General features: G+C 37.9%; 2 protein-coding genes across 2 annotated transcripts in view; one reads left to right on the forward strand and one right to left on the reverse strand.

Annotated features, from left to right (window-relative positions):
• The window catches only part of eps15 (epidermal growth factor receptor pathway substrate 15), a 165,976-nt gene that overhangs the window by 60,000 nt on the left and 85,951 nt on the right, over positions 1 to 20,025 (reverse strand). Inside the window, exons 11-13 of the mRNA XM_063064340.1 lie at positions 19,634 to 19,784; positions 16,647 to 16,732; positions 7,396 to 7,468 (exon numbers count right to left, since the gene is read on the reverse strand). Coding sequence (XP_062920410.1) covers positions 7,396 to 7,468; positions 16,647 to 16,732; positions 19,634 to 19,784 — 310 coding nt within the window. The remainder of the gene's footprint in view (positions 1 to 7,395; positions 7,469 to 16,646; positions 16,733 to 19,633; positions 19,785 to 20,025) is intronic.
• osbpl9 (oxysterol binding protein-like 9) overlaps positions 1 to 20,025 on the forward strand; it is a 345,172-nt gene that overhangs the window by 11,772 nt on the left and 313,375 nt on the right. The gene's annotated exons all lie outside the window — the stretch shown is intronic.

Here is a 20,025-nt window from a genome sequence, read left to right on the forward strand (position 1 = left end):
TGGGAAAGATGCTCATCTGGTAATGCAGGCAATGTCAGTGCAGTCTATGGTATCTAACCTGAAAATGACGTGCAGGGAGAGCCTGATTTATTGTGTTTCTTGTCCATTTGGGAAAGTACTTTAGCAGTTCCTCCTGGAAAGAGAATTTCAGAAATCTCCACCATGCAACGGTTGCAACTGTGAGAAGTTGCTCATATCAAAGCTGAAGTCGGAAATGAGTACATCTCACTCAAGACATCATTTAATCAATATCATCCAGTGAAGAGTAAATTACATTGGAAAGGCGGTTCTTTCTCAGAAGGATATTAGAGAAGCAACAGGGGCTTCACAAGGATCCTATGCTTTCACTATTAATGAAAATAGCCATATTTTAAAATTCCATTTTTATTTGATTACATAAATTTAAATTCCCTGCTGATATAGTGGGATTCAAATTCATGTCTTAGGATTAAGAGCTCAGACCTCCTGCTTGTTACCACTCCGTCACTAGAAACTCTCCTGATCATCAACTTCCATCCCACCAGATTCCACATTCAATTGCTCATCCTTTCACTATTTCCATCACCGCCAAAGAGATCCCCACCATCAGATATTTTTCCCATTCATCCTCTTTCAAAACTCTTAAGGGGCCATCCATTTGTAATTCCCCGATCCGCTCATCAACCTTTCCCTTACTCAAGCTGCTTTCCATGCAATCTGATGCTTTGGCCCTCTACTTTCCACCATCCAGAGACCCATACCGTCACGACAGAGAAGATGTCATTCATCTGCAATCCTTCCAATCAAGTGTACAGCTTTTCATGATGCATTCTCCTCTACATTGCAGATAAAAAAGACTAGGTGCAGTATACAGAGGTGAACCTGATCTTCTAGTTGCCAACACCTGAATTTTCCATCCCACTCCTACTCTAACCTCTTGTACTGCAGGTCACCAATCTGTCATATTAACTCAGTTTTACCCTCCACACAAATATGTCGAGACTTACTGAGCACTTCCTAAGCTTTGCATTATATATTTCTTTTAATACATGTCAATTAGTTTGTGTCATTCTCTAACTACTCTCACTAAACTGCAACTAGGTTTCATCAACAGCTTATGATCATGCCTAACCTGACCTTCCCTATCAGATATTCCCTTTGCCCTAATGGAAGTCTTCAGCTTGAAAGATTATTTTTATTTCTCTTTTCACAAAAGCTGTCTGACTTGCTGAGTTTCCAGCATTTTCTGTTTTTAATAATGGTACTACTTTTTATAACTATATTTATATAACACATTAATAAATTCAGATCTGAAATTATTCCATACTTGTGAAACCCCCTTTTACTGGGCATCTCAGAAATGCGGCTCGTTAGCCCCTAACAGCCGCTGGACTCCGTGGCGAGAAACCCCAGGCTTCATATGTCTAGGGTGTATACAACTTCAGCTCCGCCAAATCCCTGAAGTTGGGATGCCTCACCCACCCAAACCCAAGTTTGCGTGACTGCTGTGTGATTTACTGCCCCTGCAATAAATAGCCCGTCGGCAAAAAAAAACCAGCTTGTACACTGCATACAATTATAAAGAAGTATACTTAAGAATGTTAACTTAAGCAAACAGTTAATGGAAAGAAAGATAAAAAAACAAAAAGGGCCCATTATTCTTGTCGTTCACTCATGCGCTGGACCCTCAGTCTGTGCGAAAGCACACACCACCTTTTGAAAGCAAACAACAGGAATTCTGCAGATGCTGGAAATTCAAGCAACACACATCAAAGTTGCCGGTGAACGCAGCAGGCCAGGCAGCATCTGTAGGAAGAGGTGCAGTCGATGTTTCAGGCCGAGACCCTTCGTCCCATGATCCTCTCGTATCCCCTTTTGCCTATCACCTGTCCAGTTCTTGGCTCTATCCCTCCCCCTCCTGTCTTCTCCTATCATTTTGGATCTCCCCCTCCCCCTCCAACTTTCAAATCCCTTACTCACTCTTCCTCCAGTTAGTCCTGACGAAGGGTCTCGGCCTGAAACGTCGACTGCACCTCTTCCTACAGATGCTGCCTGGCCTGCTGCGTTCACCAGCAACTTTGATGTGTGTTACCACCTTTTGAAAGTTGCTCGAAATCCATCTTGAACAAACAGATCTCCCATGGGAGTATTGGTCCTTCCTCCTTGAACCCATTCATCTGCACAAAGCACCTTGTGCAACAGGGACAGAATCCTCAGCTATCTTCCCCACTGTGTTCTCCCAGCTCCCGCCAAAAAAAACCTCTCCACACCACTGTTCACCAGAACCTTCTCCCAATTCCACCATCCTGATTGGCTGACACCACATTCCTAAGGTGTACAACAAAGCCTCTTACCTCAGCTCAAACCCAAACAGGGTGAAAGCAGGCAGACTGCTGTTACAGAACTGCTAAAATTATACCCACAGCATAGCAGTAAAAACTCTAATCAGGGCGTTACATTTGCTTTACCTTGATGATTCATTGATTCAGCAGAAATGGAGATATCTGTCAGGTCCTCACTCATCAAGGGATCAGTGGTGTTATCATTTCAGAGGACCTGTCCTGGGACCAACATGCAAGTGCAACTACAAAGAAAGAATAGCAACCCCTCTACTTTCTTAGGAGTTTGTGAAAATTCAGCATGACATCTATAACTTTAACTAAACTTCTAGGTGTGCAGTGGAGAGTATATTCACCGGCTGTATCGAAGCCTGGTATGGAAATGAAAATGCCCTTGAACAGAAAATCCTACAAGAATAATGGTTTTGGCGGACTCCATCAAAGCTAAAGCCCTCCCCACCACTGAGCACATCTACACGGAGCGTTATACATGGATTCCCACTGCTACCTGTAAGGAGTTTGCATATTCTCTTTGTAACTGCATGGGTTTCCTCCCATAGTCCAAAGATATACTTTTTGGTAGGTTAATTGGTCATTGTAAATTGCCCCGTAATTAGCCTAGGTTTAAATCAGGGGATTATTGAGTGGTGCAGCTTGAAGGGCTGGAAGGGCCTTTTCCAGGCTGTATCTCAATAAAATAAAAAAAATATATAAAGCAGCATCCATCACCAGGGCCCCCACCACCCAGGTCTTGCTTTCCTCTCGCTGCTGCCATCAGGGAAGTGGTACAGGAGCCTTAGAACTCACACCACCTGGTTCAGGAATAGTTCTTACCCCTCAATCATCAGGCTCCTGAACCAGAGGGGATAACTTCACTTATCCCATCACTGGACTGTTTCCACAACCTATGGACTCACTTTGAAGGACACTTTATCTCATGTTCTCAATAATTAACGCTTATTTATTATTATTATTTCTTTTTTTCATTTTTGTATTTGCAGTTTGTTACCTTTTGCACACTGGTTTGTCCACCCCTGTTGGTGAGGTCTTTCATAGATTCCATTATGGTTATTGGATTTATTGAGTATGCCCACAAGTAAATGAATCTCCGGGTTGTGCAGTATATGGTGACATTTATATACTTTGATAATAAAATTTACTTTGATTACTTCTTTGTTAGCTGCAATTCTGAACTGCTTGTCTCATCACCCCACCCAAGGGAGCTGAAAAACTCCAAATACAGAAAGCATCCAAACCCAACATAACCAACATTTAATGGTTACATTAGCACTGCCGCAAAGTAACACTGCCTAGAAATTCTTTAGAATGTGCAGTTCTTTGCCTAAACTGTCAAAGCCAATTATTTTTGACAATGTGATTAAAGTGGCTATCAATAAATCCTCCACCCATGAACTTAATACAAGACATATGTGTTTCTATGCAAAGAAATCCTGAATTCCAACAAACATATTCATCCACTTGCACACAATTTGTGGCTTACAAGTCTGATTACCAGGCTATGGGGATCAATCACAGGGATTACCAGGTCTTTATAGATAGTGATGCTGCTGCAAAGTAACCTTATCATTAACCACGTGCATACATGTAATTGCGCACAGGATAATAAAGTCGATTTTTTGACTTTTGATGTTACTCGTTTCAACAGCCATATTCTCTCAAATTAACCAATTTTCAAAAAAGGAAAAGCAGGGAGAAGAGCATGCAATTAGGATGTGAATTAGAACCATGTGCCAGTGCACGTCATCAGTACAGTGAAATGACTAATAACTTTGGTTTACGGCAAACTTGACTCAGTAGAGATGCATTGCCTCATCTACATTACATTTCTCTCCAGTTCTCATTTTAGACATGAAAGTTTAACCAATCTAAAGCCAACAGAATGAAACATCACACAAATAAAGAATGTTAACAATGAATTGCATCAATCATACAGAAGGATTGTGTCAAAACCTGGCTAGCCAGAATCAAGAAATGTTTTAAAGATGGACAAGGGCCAAAGTGTTACAGATGTTACACTTGCAGATGTAGGGCTCAAAGATCTGAATTCACAGAAAAGGATCAACAATTAAATAGTTCACCAGGCTAGGCCAGATTTAATTGGATTTCTACTTTTAATATAACTGATCTGAGGGAGGTGATTGCATTCCCAGAAAATGATCTGTACTATAATTTCCCGTAACATGAAGCCAAATCATCAGTGCATGAGTCAAGAATTAGGAGTTTAAAAAAAAATAAATTTTTGTGTTGATTTGATCAGACATAAGCATTGTACCAAACTCAGGCCATCAAGAAACAAGAGATGTTTTAAACATGGACAAGAACCAGGTGGATCTTATGTCTTGAGAAGTTGGGAAGATTGTAGCCAATTCCTCAAATTCCCTGACTTCCCTCAGCAACAAAACATTTTGAATTCTCCTCTCAAGGCTTGAATGTACTAGGATTGTGAATGGCCAGTCACTGAGTATATTAAAGGCTAAATCTGATAAGATTTATGGACACTGTAATCAAGGGATATGACTAAAGGCATACTATCGGCCATGACATTACCGAAAAGTGGAGGAACTTTGAAGTGCCATGTGGCTCATTCCCCTTTCATCTCTTTTGTTAATCCTGAGAAGTTTCAGCTGCTCCTCTTAGAGTGCTTAAAACATTAGCTCAACCTTTCTGCATCTTTCTTGTCATCGGCAGCTTTCACTTAATAACTACGTCCATTGTTGCCTCAAGCCCGATTGTGTGAAGAAACTGGAATTTCAAGCCAACTTGCTAGCTTTTGGAATGAAACCTTCAATAGGATTTAGTCTTAGCTCAGTTATCACTTTGGAATAAATAGGTAGTAGATGGCCATTCAAAAGCTTGTTACACGTTTTTGTTTAAATTCAGTGCCACATAGGAAATATCATACTACCACAGTTTTTATCAGAACCATTCATTTAAAGAGTCATCAATGCTTTCAGGTGAACACAAGTATCACACATTACCACTTAAAAACGAGCTGCTTTTCCAGTGCCTCGATCATGTTATCCTTCAACCACTATCATTAACACAAATAATTCTTTCAGTTATGACAATGTACATGACACTTCAATGTGTGAAAACTGGTGCTGAATTTCATTACATCACATCAATGAGCAGCTCACTGACTGCAAATTACTTTGAGATGATGTTGGTATATTTTTAAAAAGGGTATATGAAAGGGAACAATGTCCATAACTGATACAGATAGTGCACAGCATTTCCCTCTTGCACTATTATAAATTATACTGTAATGCACGTCCATCAGAGTAAAGGCCACAATTTAAAGTTCACATGGAAAGCAAACTTTATTTCAAGAAAAACAACGCTGGCCAGCTTAAAATGTATGAACAATTTACTAATTTGTAAATGAAATCAGTTATCGTCATAAATAGCTGCATCTATCCGGATTCCCAGGAAGAATAATTCAGCAGTTACCTCAAAAGGTGACAATTTAGTTCAGTGGGTGAACGTCAGAACTATCATCTGGAGTCCAAATTATGCAACAGCAACACAGCTTTGTATGAGAATTTCTCACCTTCCACGTGACTCTGCACTATACACCTCCTCCACTAAGACGGTGGTTAAGCAACATATTGGAAGTCCTTTTCTCAATCCATTTTGAAATCTGGCATCAAATGCACAAATGTAATCTGGGACTATTTTTTTCCCCCACCCATATTGTGTAAAAACCTCCAGACTCCCGTTTCATAACTCTCCATTATAGTGTGATGAAAACAGAAGTGTTAAATGCATTCAGACAACCTCGCATTTGACTATCAAAATGCATTTCCCTTCTGAAGTAACCAAATATTATTCAAAATCAAACAAATTTAATAATTTATCTAAATTACACAGTATCTTGAAAATCTGCAGTATCCACTCAATAAAAACAGACCCTGTAGCACTGGCAAATGGTGTTTTTACTGCCTGCTGTACTCAGCAATTCCGTTTTTGAAAACTGAAGCAAAATTTTTATATATATCAGAATTGCAATAATTTACAGTATTTAAAGGTATTAAGAGTAGACATTCTCAAGCTGGTATGATGATGCTGCTAAATATAACCAAGGTAAACGGAAACAGAAGAATGAGTGGGAGGGCTCATGAAAGAATATCAAATTGTACAGATTATAATATTTTGCCAAAAACCTCAAAAGACATATTAAGCAAAAATATTAGATTTGCTCTTATAATTCTCTTAGGAAGCTTTCATAAATGTAATACAATCATTCATTTTGAATTGAATTCTACCACACAATAACAATGCAGCTACATTTCTCTGAGCTATCCTAGCTGCGTCATGCAATTGAAATCTGGTATGATGTTTAATGAAAGAATTTCACTTTGGAGCTGGTCATGATATGGAAATCCTAATGACGTTTTATCATTCATAACCAACAATAAAAAAGGTAATGTTTGCCCCTTACTATCCCCTCTTCAACTATGCTACCATCTCCATTAATGACATCTTAGTAGCTGGGGTAAACAGAACTTAATTTTAAGAAACGGCCTCCTAAACTGTTTATTGATTAACTAATGTTGATTGCTGCAAGTATCCTTAGAGCTGAGAATAATTCGATGCTCACAGGGAATCTGACAAACTGTATTAGACTCTTAAATATCAATGTGCTTGTTGATGCCTCAAGCAAAAATATTAAGCAAAAAGCTCTTGTACAAATTTTGTTCAAGCTAAAAAGTCACTGTACTTGAACAATTAGAAAATATGCATTTGATACAACAGATTCACTATTTAGGTAATTTTTCAAATTTTTCATCTGTCTTAATAGGTATATTTGAAAATTATAAAACTTATTTTTCACCAACAGTAATCCGTATTTTTCATCTTGAAAAACAGCTACTGCTTGGCTTCAGTGAAAATTCTGCATGACCTACCTGACAGTTATCCTAACTAAAACCCTTCACGGACAGTAAAATCAGCAAAATCTCAGCATCTGAAAAACAGTCTGAAAATCCAGCAAGGACAGCATGACTTTGCAGATGCTGATCACTTAACTTAAACAAGTGGTGCAATTAATACTTGCCTGGACCTCACTCGTTCGCTGCTTGACCGCTTCTTCCTTTTCTTTGATTTCCACTTCAACAGTGCTTTTCTCCCTAGAAGACCAGCAAACAAGGCAAGTATACTTAAGGACATCAGCTACAGCAGGAACAGCTAACCAGCTCCCAAATCCTGACTCGCCCTTCAAATGCATCGTCTTACAGTGAGCTAGTGCTTGAAAGGAAACTGGGAAGGTTATCAATAACCTTTTAAACTACGAATGAAATGCCTGATTTCAGTGAGGAATGAAAATGCCTGATATCTGAAAGGGTTCTGTGAAATACAGAGTCGAAAATCAATGAGACTATTTTTCATCACAAATGTCACTGTTGCTATGGAGCTGTTGGCTAATCAAAGCTAGAGTTTATAGGAAGAGGAGGAGCTAAAAGCATCATCCCACCATTAAACTATATTTTATACAAAACTAAATTTTAAACTACCAATACACAAATATTTTGATTAGTATTAAAACAATAGATATTCAAAGCACGTTTGTAAAAATATTGTACTTTAATTTATAGATTACATTTTTAAAAGAATTTTCAGAATATAACAGAAATATTATTCTTTTCTGTTTAAAGATTTTGTCTGCAAAACAGGAATGTTGTTAAATCTTACAACATACACGAATTGTGGCCTTCTTATATATTTTAATTACTTCATTTGTATTCTCAATTTAACATTGCATCACATTAATGGCATGAAAATGTTTGCAAAATTTTAATCGAGTATGAAGTCACCACTAATGAGAATCTGACAGTGCACAGACATGGCTGACAATTTTATTTTGATCTGTCAATTGTCTTTTGAACCTCATAACACATACCTCTCTTCTCCCCACCCCCCAACCCCTGATAATTTTCAGACTCACCGGTCATCGGGTGAAGAGCGGTGCCGTGGAGATTTTAAACAATCTCTTACCACTCGCATCATCTTTGCGGTGCATTCTAACTTGGCACTCAGCTCAGCTTCAGAAGTGTGGAGTTTAAGATCAAATGCATATCAATTGAATGTCATGAGTGAATCCTATGACTGCATACCTGCATGATATAATCAGCAGAGGCTGATGTTCTCCAACAATTGTAAGCCTGCCCTCTCTCACCACATACGCAGACAAGGGTTTCAGATTCTACAGAATCCCTTCAGAAACCAGGAAATAATAGTCACGTGGAAAGCAACCTAGCCCGGGAGACATGCCACACTGCATAGTCATTCATTTAATTTCATGTGGTGAGCTTTGTGGAAAGGTGGGGGGGGGAAGAGAGGAATAATGAAGAGGATACAAAACAGGTTTCCTGAATTGCCCTAATGATATTTGATTGTGATATTTTTTTTAAAAAGAGAGTTGCCTGGTATGTACAATTGTTTAACTACACCGTAGCAGCAGCTTGCTAAGGGAATCGTTATATAAATAGAAGGTGGTTACCAAGCCTGTGAGCCAGATGAAGTAATTTACAGTGGTGAAGACAGCAGTGGCAGGGAGATAACAGGTCATCTGAAGTAAGCTGGCAGTCGATAACAATAGACCAAAAGGTAGTTTATTAAGAAAAGGCTATGAAATGATAGCACAAATATTAAATTATGGTTTTATTCTTTAAATACAAAATTAATATATCATTGCTCATTTGCAGATTTGTCGAGCGCATCATGCATCTGCAAATATTGAACTAGAAATCATTTATTTCTTCAAATAAAGCTCTTGAGAATTTTTTCCAAGTTTTAAACAGCTGATGCATTAGGTTTTAACTGAGGTTCTAAATATTATTGATGATGGCAACCCAAGAATTTTTAAAGACAAATTGCTTGCTCGTTCTCACCAAAATGTGGAAGGTATTTATTATGCAAATGCCTCACAATTTATTTATCATTGAATAAGACAACCAGGACCTGATTTAGCTTAAAAAAAACAGAATGTCACCAAATGTATCCAAGATAAAACAAGTTGCTACATACATCAAAAGAACTAGCTCAAATACATGTTCTTATGTTAATAAATGACTTATTAGCAAGTGTGAGTCTGCAAATCTAGGCCCAAATGTCAATCGTGAAGGACTAGAGGCCCAGAGTCCTGGGGTTGGATGCCTGTGCGAGTGAGAGGAATGGGAAAAAGAGCTTATTTTGGTGCTGTTGTTGTTGATGCTGTTTGTGTGTTCTGTGGAACACTGTGGGCATGCTGTTTTTGCCGGAATGTGCGACAGCACTTGCAGGCTGCCCTCAGCACATCCTTGGGGGCACTGGTTGTTATTGCAAATGATGCATTTCTATATTTTGATCCATATGCGATAAAGAAATCGGAATCGGATTCAGAACCTGTAATCTGAATTTGAAGTGAGTCAGAATCAAAATTAACATCATTGGCATATGTCATGAAATTTGTTAAACTTGCGGCAGCATTATTATTCAGAAATAACTGAATTACAATAATTATATGTTTATTAAATAGTTAAGTTAAAATACGTAGTGTAAAAACAGAACACCAGAGGTGGTGTTCACGGGTTCAATGCCCGTTTAGAAATCAGATGGCAGAGGGGAAGAAGCTGTTCCTGAATCACTGAGTGTATGCCTTCAGGCTCCTGTACCTCCTTTCCTGATGGTAACAATGAGAAGAGGGCATGTCCTGGGTGGTGGGGGGTCCTTAATGATGGACGCTGCCTTCCTGAGGCACCGCTCCTTGAAGACGTCTGCAGACAGCAAGTAACATGTGTGCCTCAAAAATAAATATGTACAAAAATGAATTTTAACATATCCCAACATTTTAATGTTGCCGAGTCCCACTATAAGTATCCTAAAGGTCACGTTGACCAGGAATTCAACTTGACCAACCACATAGCAACACTATGCCCACAAGCTTAGAAAAATAGAGGGCTATGGGTAACCCCAGGTAATTTCTAAAGTAAGTACATGTTCGGCACAGCATCATGGGCCGAAGGGCCTGTATTGTGCTGTAGGTTTTCTATGCTTGTAGTGGAGACTAGAAGATTGGAATCCCACCACTGGAAATTCATCTCCTGACACCCCCAAGCTTTTATACCATCTACAAGGCACATGTCAGGAATGTAATGGAGCATCTTCTACTTGACTGGATAACTCCAATAACACTCAAGAAGCTCAATACTATTCAGGACACAGGCACACATCAGCTATAGTATACCACTGAAAAAATCAATTACAGTGCCTCATGTGAGCTACTCCAACAACAGGTCCCCAACTCATGAACACCAAGACCAGCGGAGCATTTGAATACCATGCCCTACCTTGTAAGTACTGTACATCACTGGTCTGTCATCAGTGCTAGGTCTGCATCCTGGAACTCACTACTGTGAGATTTGTTTCAACACAATGAATGCAGCTGTTCAAAAAAGCTGTCTTCTCAATGCCTATTAGGAATGAGCAGTAAATGGTGGCCTTGCCAGTAAAGCACATATCTCAAAAAGTGTCAAAAACAAAATTATTTTGTAAGCCAGTTTTATTGTCAGCTATATCAATAAGTAGTTTTAGGCTATCTGACCTAAGGAGACATCAGGTCTTATCTGACAATTCTGCACACATAAACATTAATAAGTGAGCTAAGGCTAATGACCAAAAATAGGAATCATGGCTCCTATTTGAAACATATTTAAATTTACATTACACCATTTTCAGATCATCGGTAGATAGAGGGAATTGAATCCAATGGTTACTTTGTTCATTAGACAAAGCAACAGTTGTGGTCTCCTCTTCAAAGAAAGTTTTGCCTGTGGTCTCCTCTTTAAAGAAAGTTTTGCCAGTTAACATAAATATTTCCCCTGAATCTTTCCTTCTGCCAAATACAACCTGCACGGAAGAGAACAAGTGGGTGATCAACTGTTCAGGAGTCAAAAGTGTTGCTTAGAGAGAGAAACCAATTGTTACAAACTCTGCATTCTACATCTAACAAAGCATAATATTCCAATACAAATTACAATGGGAACTGAAAACACAAATTAGGGCAATTTAAAACAGTTTTGTATGTAGGATAAAGTAGGAAGTAGAAAAGATTAGGGGGAAGAAGCACAGAGTATAAATACATTTAAAGTGAATGCTCTGCTCCCTAGAGAAATGTGAGTGCGCAATTAACTGAAATCAGCAGAGCAGAGATGGGACTGAAAACTGGTGTGAACAGCAAACAAAGTGTGTTTGGCAGAGGGATTCATGATTAAAGGTAAGATTCTTATTTATAAATTAAGGCACTGGAAAACAGGGTAAGTGAAGATTACTTAGTCATAAATAAACATGCACAGCAGAATCTAATATGTTGGAATTTGTGTGGGATGCATCTAGATGTTGAATAAGTTATTTCTGTTTAATAAAAAATTCAGGTGGTGTTGAGAGAAAGACTTCCAAGGTAACAGAAGTGTAAAGGAGTCAATTTACCAATATCCAAAGACAAATAATTTGGATACCAGGTCTGCATTCATAGATGAAACCAATAGCTTCAGAACACCACATTAATAACTAGGTTACTATCATCATATAAAACATTCAAACTATCAATCTGGAAAACAAGATGCTTCATTGTTATTTTTGGGAGGTTTGTTTGTTATCGTGTCCTCCCTAGCTTTGTCCCCTCTTTGAGAATTGCCTTTCCAGCTTAGCATTGCACCTAGATTGCCTGTAACACAGGCCATCCACTAGCACAAAGACCAGGGGATTCAGAGCTCCATGAAAGCTTTGTGATGCAGTGAGGGACAAGATTGAATGGCACACACACCAACTGGAAAGTTGAAGGATTGCCATTGCACACTACTCCTCATCCACTGATCCATATAGGAAATTAAATTAAATGTCTTATCAATTATTCTCACTATGATGCAGAGTTTCAACCCAAACCATTGACAGTTCCTTCCCACCCACAGATGCTGTTTAATTGCCAAGTTCCTGCTGCAGACTATGTTGCTCCAGATTGTATAAGACATTGGCGAGGCCTACTTTGGAGCACTGTGTGCAGTTTTAGTCACCTACCTACAGGAAAGATGTAAGTAAGTTCAAAAGAGCACAGAGAAAACTTACAAGGATGTTGCCAGGACAGAAGGACCTGAGTTACAGTATAGGGAAAGGTGGAATATGTTAGAACTGTATTCCCTAGAACATTGAAGATTGAGAAGAGATTTGATAGAGGTATACAAAATAGCACCTGATACGTTAGGGAAAGAAGCTATTAAACAAAATGAGGGGAATAATCAAATGAGACAGTATCTACTGTGAAAGGAAGAGCTTATGTTTCACATCAATAGTTTTTGTCAGAACAGAAAAAACTAAAAATAATGTAAGTTTCAAGCAGCAGAAAACAGAGGAAAGGCAGATCTACCCTTTTCTTCTTTCTGTGAAATGGAGGCCAGAAGGATTCTGTGACAGAACTAGTGGTGATGCTGGATGAAAGAGTGTTATGGGCTGGTAAGCAGCAGAAATTTGAGGGGTGGGTTGGTGGGAGGGAAAGAAAAATACAACACTACAACATGCAAGGCAAGGGGCTAGAATGCCTGATACTGCAGAATACAACATCCAGAAGGCTATGACTTTCCAATTCTGAAGACAAGCTACGTGCTTTATTATAAACAACGTTGGAGGCCAAAAGCAGAGTTAAATAGGACTGGAGTGCCGAACTAAAGTGACAACACCTGAAAACTCAGAGCCATTCGTGTGAAATGAACAGAGGTACTCTGGAAAGCAGTCACCCAATTTGCATTTGTCCTTCCCAGTGCAAAAGAGACCACATCACGAGCACCAGAAGAATTATATAAAATTGGTAGTAAAGCAGATAAAACGCCGCTTCACCTGAAATGTATGTTTGGGGCCGAGGTCGGCAAGAAGAGAAGTAAAGAACCAGTCACTGAGATTGCATGGGGAAGTGCTATGAGAAGGGGTTTGGATATTCGTGGAGAGGTAACAATGAACCCAAGCATCATAGAGGGAGCAGTCCCTTTGGATTGCAGCAAGGGAAAGAAAAGGGATGATATCCCTGGTGGTGGCTTGTACTGGAACTCTTGGAAATTATGAAGGATCATAATCATCTATTCTGAAAGGCTGGAAGGAAGAGAAGGTGAACGCGACATTGTTCTGGAGAGAAGCAGTGACAGCAGAAGTACAGGAAATAAGAACCTTGTCAGCTATGGGGGAGGGAAGGGAATGGGGAAAACCATTTCTGCCCTCCTCTCTTCCATAAGAACCGTCAAACCTCTCTCTTCTATCAAATTACACTACCTCCACATTTTCGATATTAAATGCTGTCACCCCTCTACCCTTTCTGCTTACCTATCTGTGTCCCACTGCAGCTACCTGACTGATTGCTATGCCTCTAAAACTGGTGTCTGAGGCAAACTTTGACATTTTATTCTGCACTCAGATTTCCATGTCATATATAAAAGGAAAAACATTGGTCAAAATGTGGAACAGCACCATCAACATCTTCTGGTCTGGGAAAAAAATCTTCCAAAACTTGCTGTTATTTTTGTCCTTAAATCAGATTTTGTTCAAATTGACACAAACCCTCCAAATATGACAAGACACAACCTTGTTAACAAGCCTTTTATGAAGGACTTTATCACTTTAAAATCCACACTACTGCAATCCTTTTATCAGCTTTCTCTATTACTCCATTAAAAAATTCTATTAGTTTAGTCAAACACGATATTCCTTTTATAGATCCATGTTGGCTCTCTTTAATTAACTCAGACTTCAAGTACCTGTTAACTCACACGCCACCCGTCCAATTATATCTTTTTCTACTTTATCCACCTTCAATTTAAACTGTCCAGCCTACAAATAATGTCCCAACAAGGTAATCAATCACCTTTGCCACTTTCTAAGCCTTGCATGTATCTAGGGAAGATTAGACCATGGCAAGTCTGTCAATTTACAATACCTCTGCTTCTCTCAACAACTAGGAATACAAGTCACCTGGACCAACAGACTCTCCATTAAGAGAAAAGCAAGTCTTTCTAGAACCATCTTCTTATCAATTCTTACCCATCCATTATTTCTAGCATCTGCAGTTGCTCCAACAGAATATTCCTCCTTAGTAAACACAAATACTAACGTACCCACACTTTTCACTGCATTACTGAACTTTTATCCCTTCTTTAAATCTAGAATGTCCTAACCTGCCTTTTTTACTTATCTTGTTTACATGTTGTTAAATGCATTTAGGCTCCCTTTTACGCTAAATGACGGTCTATTGTCAGATGCTCTCCTTACCGAATGCAGTTTGCCTCTTAAAACAATATTTAACTTGCTGGAAGAAAGCAGCATTCATCATCAGGGATGCCCCCACCACCACCACCAAGGTCATGCTCTCTTCTCACTGCTGCCATCAGGAAGAAGGTACAGGAGCCTCAGGATTCACATTACCGGATTCAGGAATAGTTATTAATCCCTGAACTATCAGGCTCTTGAACCAAATGGGCTAACTTCACTTTCCCATCATTGAAATGTTCCCACTTTCAAGGACTCTTCATCTCATTTTCTCAATATTTACTTATTCATTATTATTATTTCTTTATTTTTGTATTTGCACAGTTTGTTGTCTTTTGCACAATGATTGAACACTCAAGAAAATGAATCTCAGGGTTGTATATGCACTTTGATAATAAATTTACTTTGAACCTCGAAATTTGGCTTTCACTGAATGAATTCAAATGACAAATATTATATAACCTTCTTTAAATATCATGGTAATCTCAATTTCCCTCATCAGTCAAGGAGTCCTGGTTTTGATTTCCCTGCTTTTCCCTCTTATGGGAATGTATTGGGCTTGTTTCAGCTCCTCATGAATGGCCTATTGCTCTGTCAAACTTTAATTTTATATCATGAAAATCATAAAAACTGCAGATATTAGCAATCTGAAATAAATCAGAAAATGCTGCAAACATCTGCTAATTTAGTTGCCATCTGTGTAACGAGAAATAGAATTAACTTTTCAGGAGCAAGATTCTTCATCAGTTCTTATGAAGGGTTCCAGACCTGAAATATTGACTCTCATCCAAAGTTGTTCAGCATGAGTGCAAAAGCAAGCCTTTCATCTCAAAAGTTTGGGAACCCTTGTGTAACACCCTGGTTAAGATTTTTACTATTATCCTGTAGAAATTTCATTTTAGCAGTTCTGTAAGAGTAGTCTGTTCTGCTTTAGCATGTTTGGGTTTGAGCTAAAGGTGCTATGTTGTTCAATTTAGGAATGTTGTGTCAGCCAATCATGATGGAATTGGAAGGTGGTTCTAGAGAATGCTGTGACAGACACTGAAGTAGGTGAGGTATTTTTGGCGGGAGCTGGGAGAAGACAGGAGGGAAGATGGCTGAGGATGTGAGGATGCCATCCCTCTTGCACAAGGTGCTTTGTGCAGATGAATGGCTTCAAGGAGGAAGAACCAATACTCCCATGGGAGAGCCCACTTGTTCGAGATGGATTTTGAGCGACATTTGGAAGGAGGTATCTGCTTTCTCACGTGAGTTAAAGACAACTTCAAGATGAGCTCCAACTTAAGTGCACATTTGGACTGGATTAACTGCAATGAGCCCTTTCATTTTTTTTCTTTTCTTTTTCCTACTATCTGTTCGATAAAGCTGAAATTTGTAAATATACTTTATAATTGTACGCAGTGTACAATCTATTATTTCTTGCTAATTGCATGAGGACAGTATTTTACACAGTATTCACAAAGATCAGGGTTCAGGTGGTCGAGACATCTCAACTTCCTGGTTTTGGTGGGACCCAAGACGTATGAAGTTTGAGAAGGTGGTTTTCTCAACACTGAGTCCAGTGACTGTTAGCAGGGACTAACGAATTGTGTCTCTACAGACACCTGGTAAAAAGGAGTTTCACTTGCTTTAGAAAACAAACTCAATTTTTAATAATTTTCATTGCAAAAACCATCAAATCCCCTGTGAAAACATACTGTTTTTAACCATTGTAGGGACTTGAGAAAAAGAATGTGCTATTTGGCTTACAAAGATATTTTGCATTATTGATACTATCACCTCTTGCTGACACTTTCAGACAAACAGATAATTAAACATACTGCATTTCTAAAACAACTTACAGCAGATAATTACGAATTAGAACATTAACCTCCAGTATATTTACACAGTAATTGCTATTTTCGAATTACCTTTTATGGCAAAACATAGTATAATGTTGAATTTCCATAATGTTTGATATCATCCTGCCCAGTTCAATATCTTTTGTACTCAAAGATATGCATACAGTATCAAAAATGTGTTTACCTGTGAAGATCGGCTATTTCGTTGTGTATAGAATCAAGTTCTTTGATGGCTGAAAAGTCAGCTACGGTGCTCAGAATGGCTCCATTCTGTGGAAAGCATGCATTAAGCCCTTAGACATATTATCGCATGATTTCAGATCAGTTTAAAATTCACAGCATTACTCTATTTCACAGTTTAAATGGCATTTTCCAGATTAAACACAGCACACATGTTTTACTGAAGCATAATTCTCATCCTCAACTTGTCCAGCATTTTTTTGCTTCAACAATATTAAAACCCAATCTAAACTGATTGATCTTCAGTATGTATGAGATCTGAAGCCCTGATCTAATGAATGCTTAATTCTGAGCACCAGATTATAATGCACAAATATTTTCCTCTGTCACGTACAATAACCTGGTTTAGATGTCCCATAACTTTACAATGTTAGTTAGCAGCAGAAGAAATTAATGGGCCAAAATATACTGATTAACAATTTATTAATGTTGTCAAATCTCGCCCCCCCCAAACTTCTCATCAATCTTCTTTTAGATTATTTATTAACTCAAAAGAACATATTATTTCGTTCAGTAGTCAACTGCTGCGAAACATGACAAAGCCTGATTTTAATCTTGATGGATTACATAATTTTTGAAAACTGTGCTTGGTCAAAAAACTGCAAATAAAAGAATGAAAATCTAGAAGGATTTGTTCACCATGAGCAAAAGAAAGTGAACAAAGGACAGATTACACAGTAAATAATTATGCTAACCTTGCATTTTAAACGAAGAAGGACTACGTTAGGCTTCCAGCATTATTCACATATTAGGGACATCAAAGCAGTGCAGCAAGGATGACTGGTACAGTGAGAAAGGCATAGAGCCTGTAGCAAAGCAAAGGGAAGTAGAATGCAAGAAAGAAAGGTTCAAAGAGAATTAGTAAAGCTACAAAAAAACTAAGTTGGATTATCTCTGAGGCCTGCAATTTCCTTGAATGTCTGTTTTGCATCAAGGAGCACACAAACAAGAAAACTAGCAATTTCAGAGCAGTGTGTGTGGAAGAAATAGTTATTCGGAAGAATTAATACCACTGACAGAAAATTTAAATTTCTAATTGCAATTGCATTATTTTAGTAAGACATACTCATAGCATACTGACCTATAACTCAGGAAGAGGAAGACAATCAGAGAGAGAGACACAGAGAGAGAGAGAGAGAGACAGAAAATAAGTATTAGACAGCCACCAACCCAAATTTATGAAACCTTTTATTTAACGGCAAAAGTGAAAGGTTAGGTTGCTTCTCTATCATATTGATGTGCAATGATTAAAAAATGCTGTTACAAGCTAAAGTTACAAGATTATTTTACTGCAAAATCCCAACTAACAGTACATTAAAACAGTAAAATTATTTCCAAAGAAATACATATTTTAAAATGAAACTATGAAAAGACCCCAGCAGAAAATCTAGAAATACACAAATAATACCGCAATAATTCATGATTAATATTCAGGACATTATTCTGGATCACTTAAAGTAGATAAATAACACAAAACGATAGCAGAGAAAAATTACAGAAAGGAAGCAGAAGAAAATGATACTAAAACTATAAACGTTGACATTAACAAAAACAGCAGACAATTAGACGATACATGTACATCTACCTATACTATAAATACACAAAGCAGAAAATGGTACTAATTATAACAACAATGGGAAATGAAAGGCATGGAAATTTAAATATAAAATTTCAGGTGCTGGTATGCTGCATACAAGACCAAAAAGGAATATAAAGTTCATGTTCAGGACAATCTATTTGAAGCAAAAGTAAAAAAAAAATAATGCAATCTAGGGTCTACATATTGCTCTGGCCAAAATCTTAGTCAAGCTTCCAGAATAGAATCAAACATTTCAAGTGGGTATGGACAGTGATTTTAATAAATTCAAACCAAAACTCAACAGCTGAATGCTGGCATTTCCATTATAATTGCACACCTACCTTCCGCCTTCTTTTTAAAAAAAAGCAGCTTTGCTTTCTTAGATGACTGGTACATTTCCTAAGTGTGGTTCATTCTGTCTATTAATATACATTTCCTTCACATGTGAAAGTGTCTTTATTTTTATTTAAATCTTCATCCTATTAACTGTTATCCTGTCCCTTTTCTCCAACTCCATTCATCTTGACTTCTGACTCCATTAAAATGCCTGGTTTGTCTCAAAGTAATCACTTCCAAAGAGGGTTGCAATACTAAATAACAACCTGTTTTGTTTTTTCTACAGATGCTAACCTGATTGTACACTGCCAGTCCTTTCTGTTTCTTACTATCAAAATAAACTTACCTTTTCCACCTGTGGTGCCCATTAAGATTTTATCCATTTATTTCCAAAATCACCGAAAGAATTTCATTGAAAAAAAAATCAAATCCATTCAGAAACATTAGACAAATGGGACCAAAAACTCAACATTTTGAATGGTTTATAAGGTCATCAAAATCCAGAAGATCTACTACTATTCTCAAAAGTGTACAATCAATTTGAAGTTCTAATGTTCAGAATGCATTATCACTGGAATCAAACTTATCATGCAGATCATCCTATGCTTCATGTATTCATTGATGGGTTTTGAATGAAGCTTGGTTATTCCACTTCCACAGAAAACACATTTTCTGTTTTGGGTCCCAATTTGACATCTTTAGCTTTGTAACAGATGGCAGAAAGGAAGTGACAAAGGCAAAGAATGTAGATGAATAACGTGTGAAACCATGTGACAGGAAAGGGTGATTTAAATAAAACCAACAAATATTACTATCATTATCCTTGTATCTCCAGAAGTAATTGTATGAGTTGTTTACAAACAAGTCTGAATCATTAGTCAGATCACTTCAGATATTCCTTCAGAAACTGAATGACTGTGTTGCGATCATGAGTAGAAGCCACAACATACAAAATCATGCCAATGCTGTCTGCTTCCATCATGCAGCACTAATTTCATGCAAAGACAAAAGTTTACCTTCTGTGCACTATCAGAAGGAGGCATCATTTCTGCAGTAAGAACCTGAGGTGGATCAATGCCTTTAGTTAGCTTCTGGTTTATTAAATGTAGAGCCAAGGCAAACTGTTCTTTTGTCAGCTTCCCACAATCATTTGTATCACAGAGTGCCCTGTGAAGGCAGAAAATTAAGAGATCTCAAAACCTGTGTGTAATAGCACTGAATAGGTAGAATTCACTTGTATCTTAAATTCATACAAAGACTAAAATGACGATAACATTTTGTCATATGCTCAGATTTATAAGTTAAATACAAAAATGTGTATTCCTTTTGAATATTTTTCAAAAATTCTCTTTTCAAGTTCCTGTGTCACAAATTACACAGCACTGCAAATAACCATAAAGCTGTGAAA

This window comes from Mobula hypostoma, chromosome 12 (genome assembly GCF_963921235.1).
Source record: "Mobula hypostoma chromosome 12, sMobHyp1.1, whole genome shotgun sequence".
NCBI lineage: Eukaryota > Metazoa > Chordata > Chondrichthyes > Myliobatiformes > Myliobatidae > Mobula > Mobula hypostoma.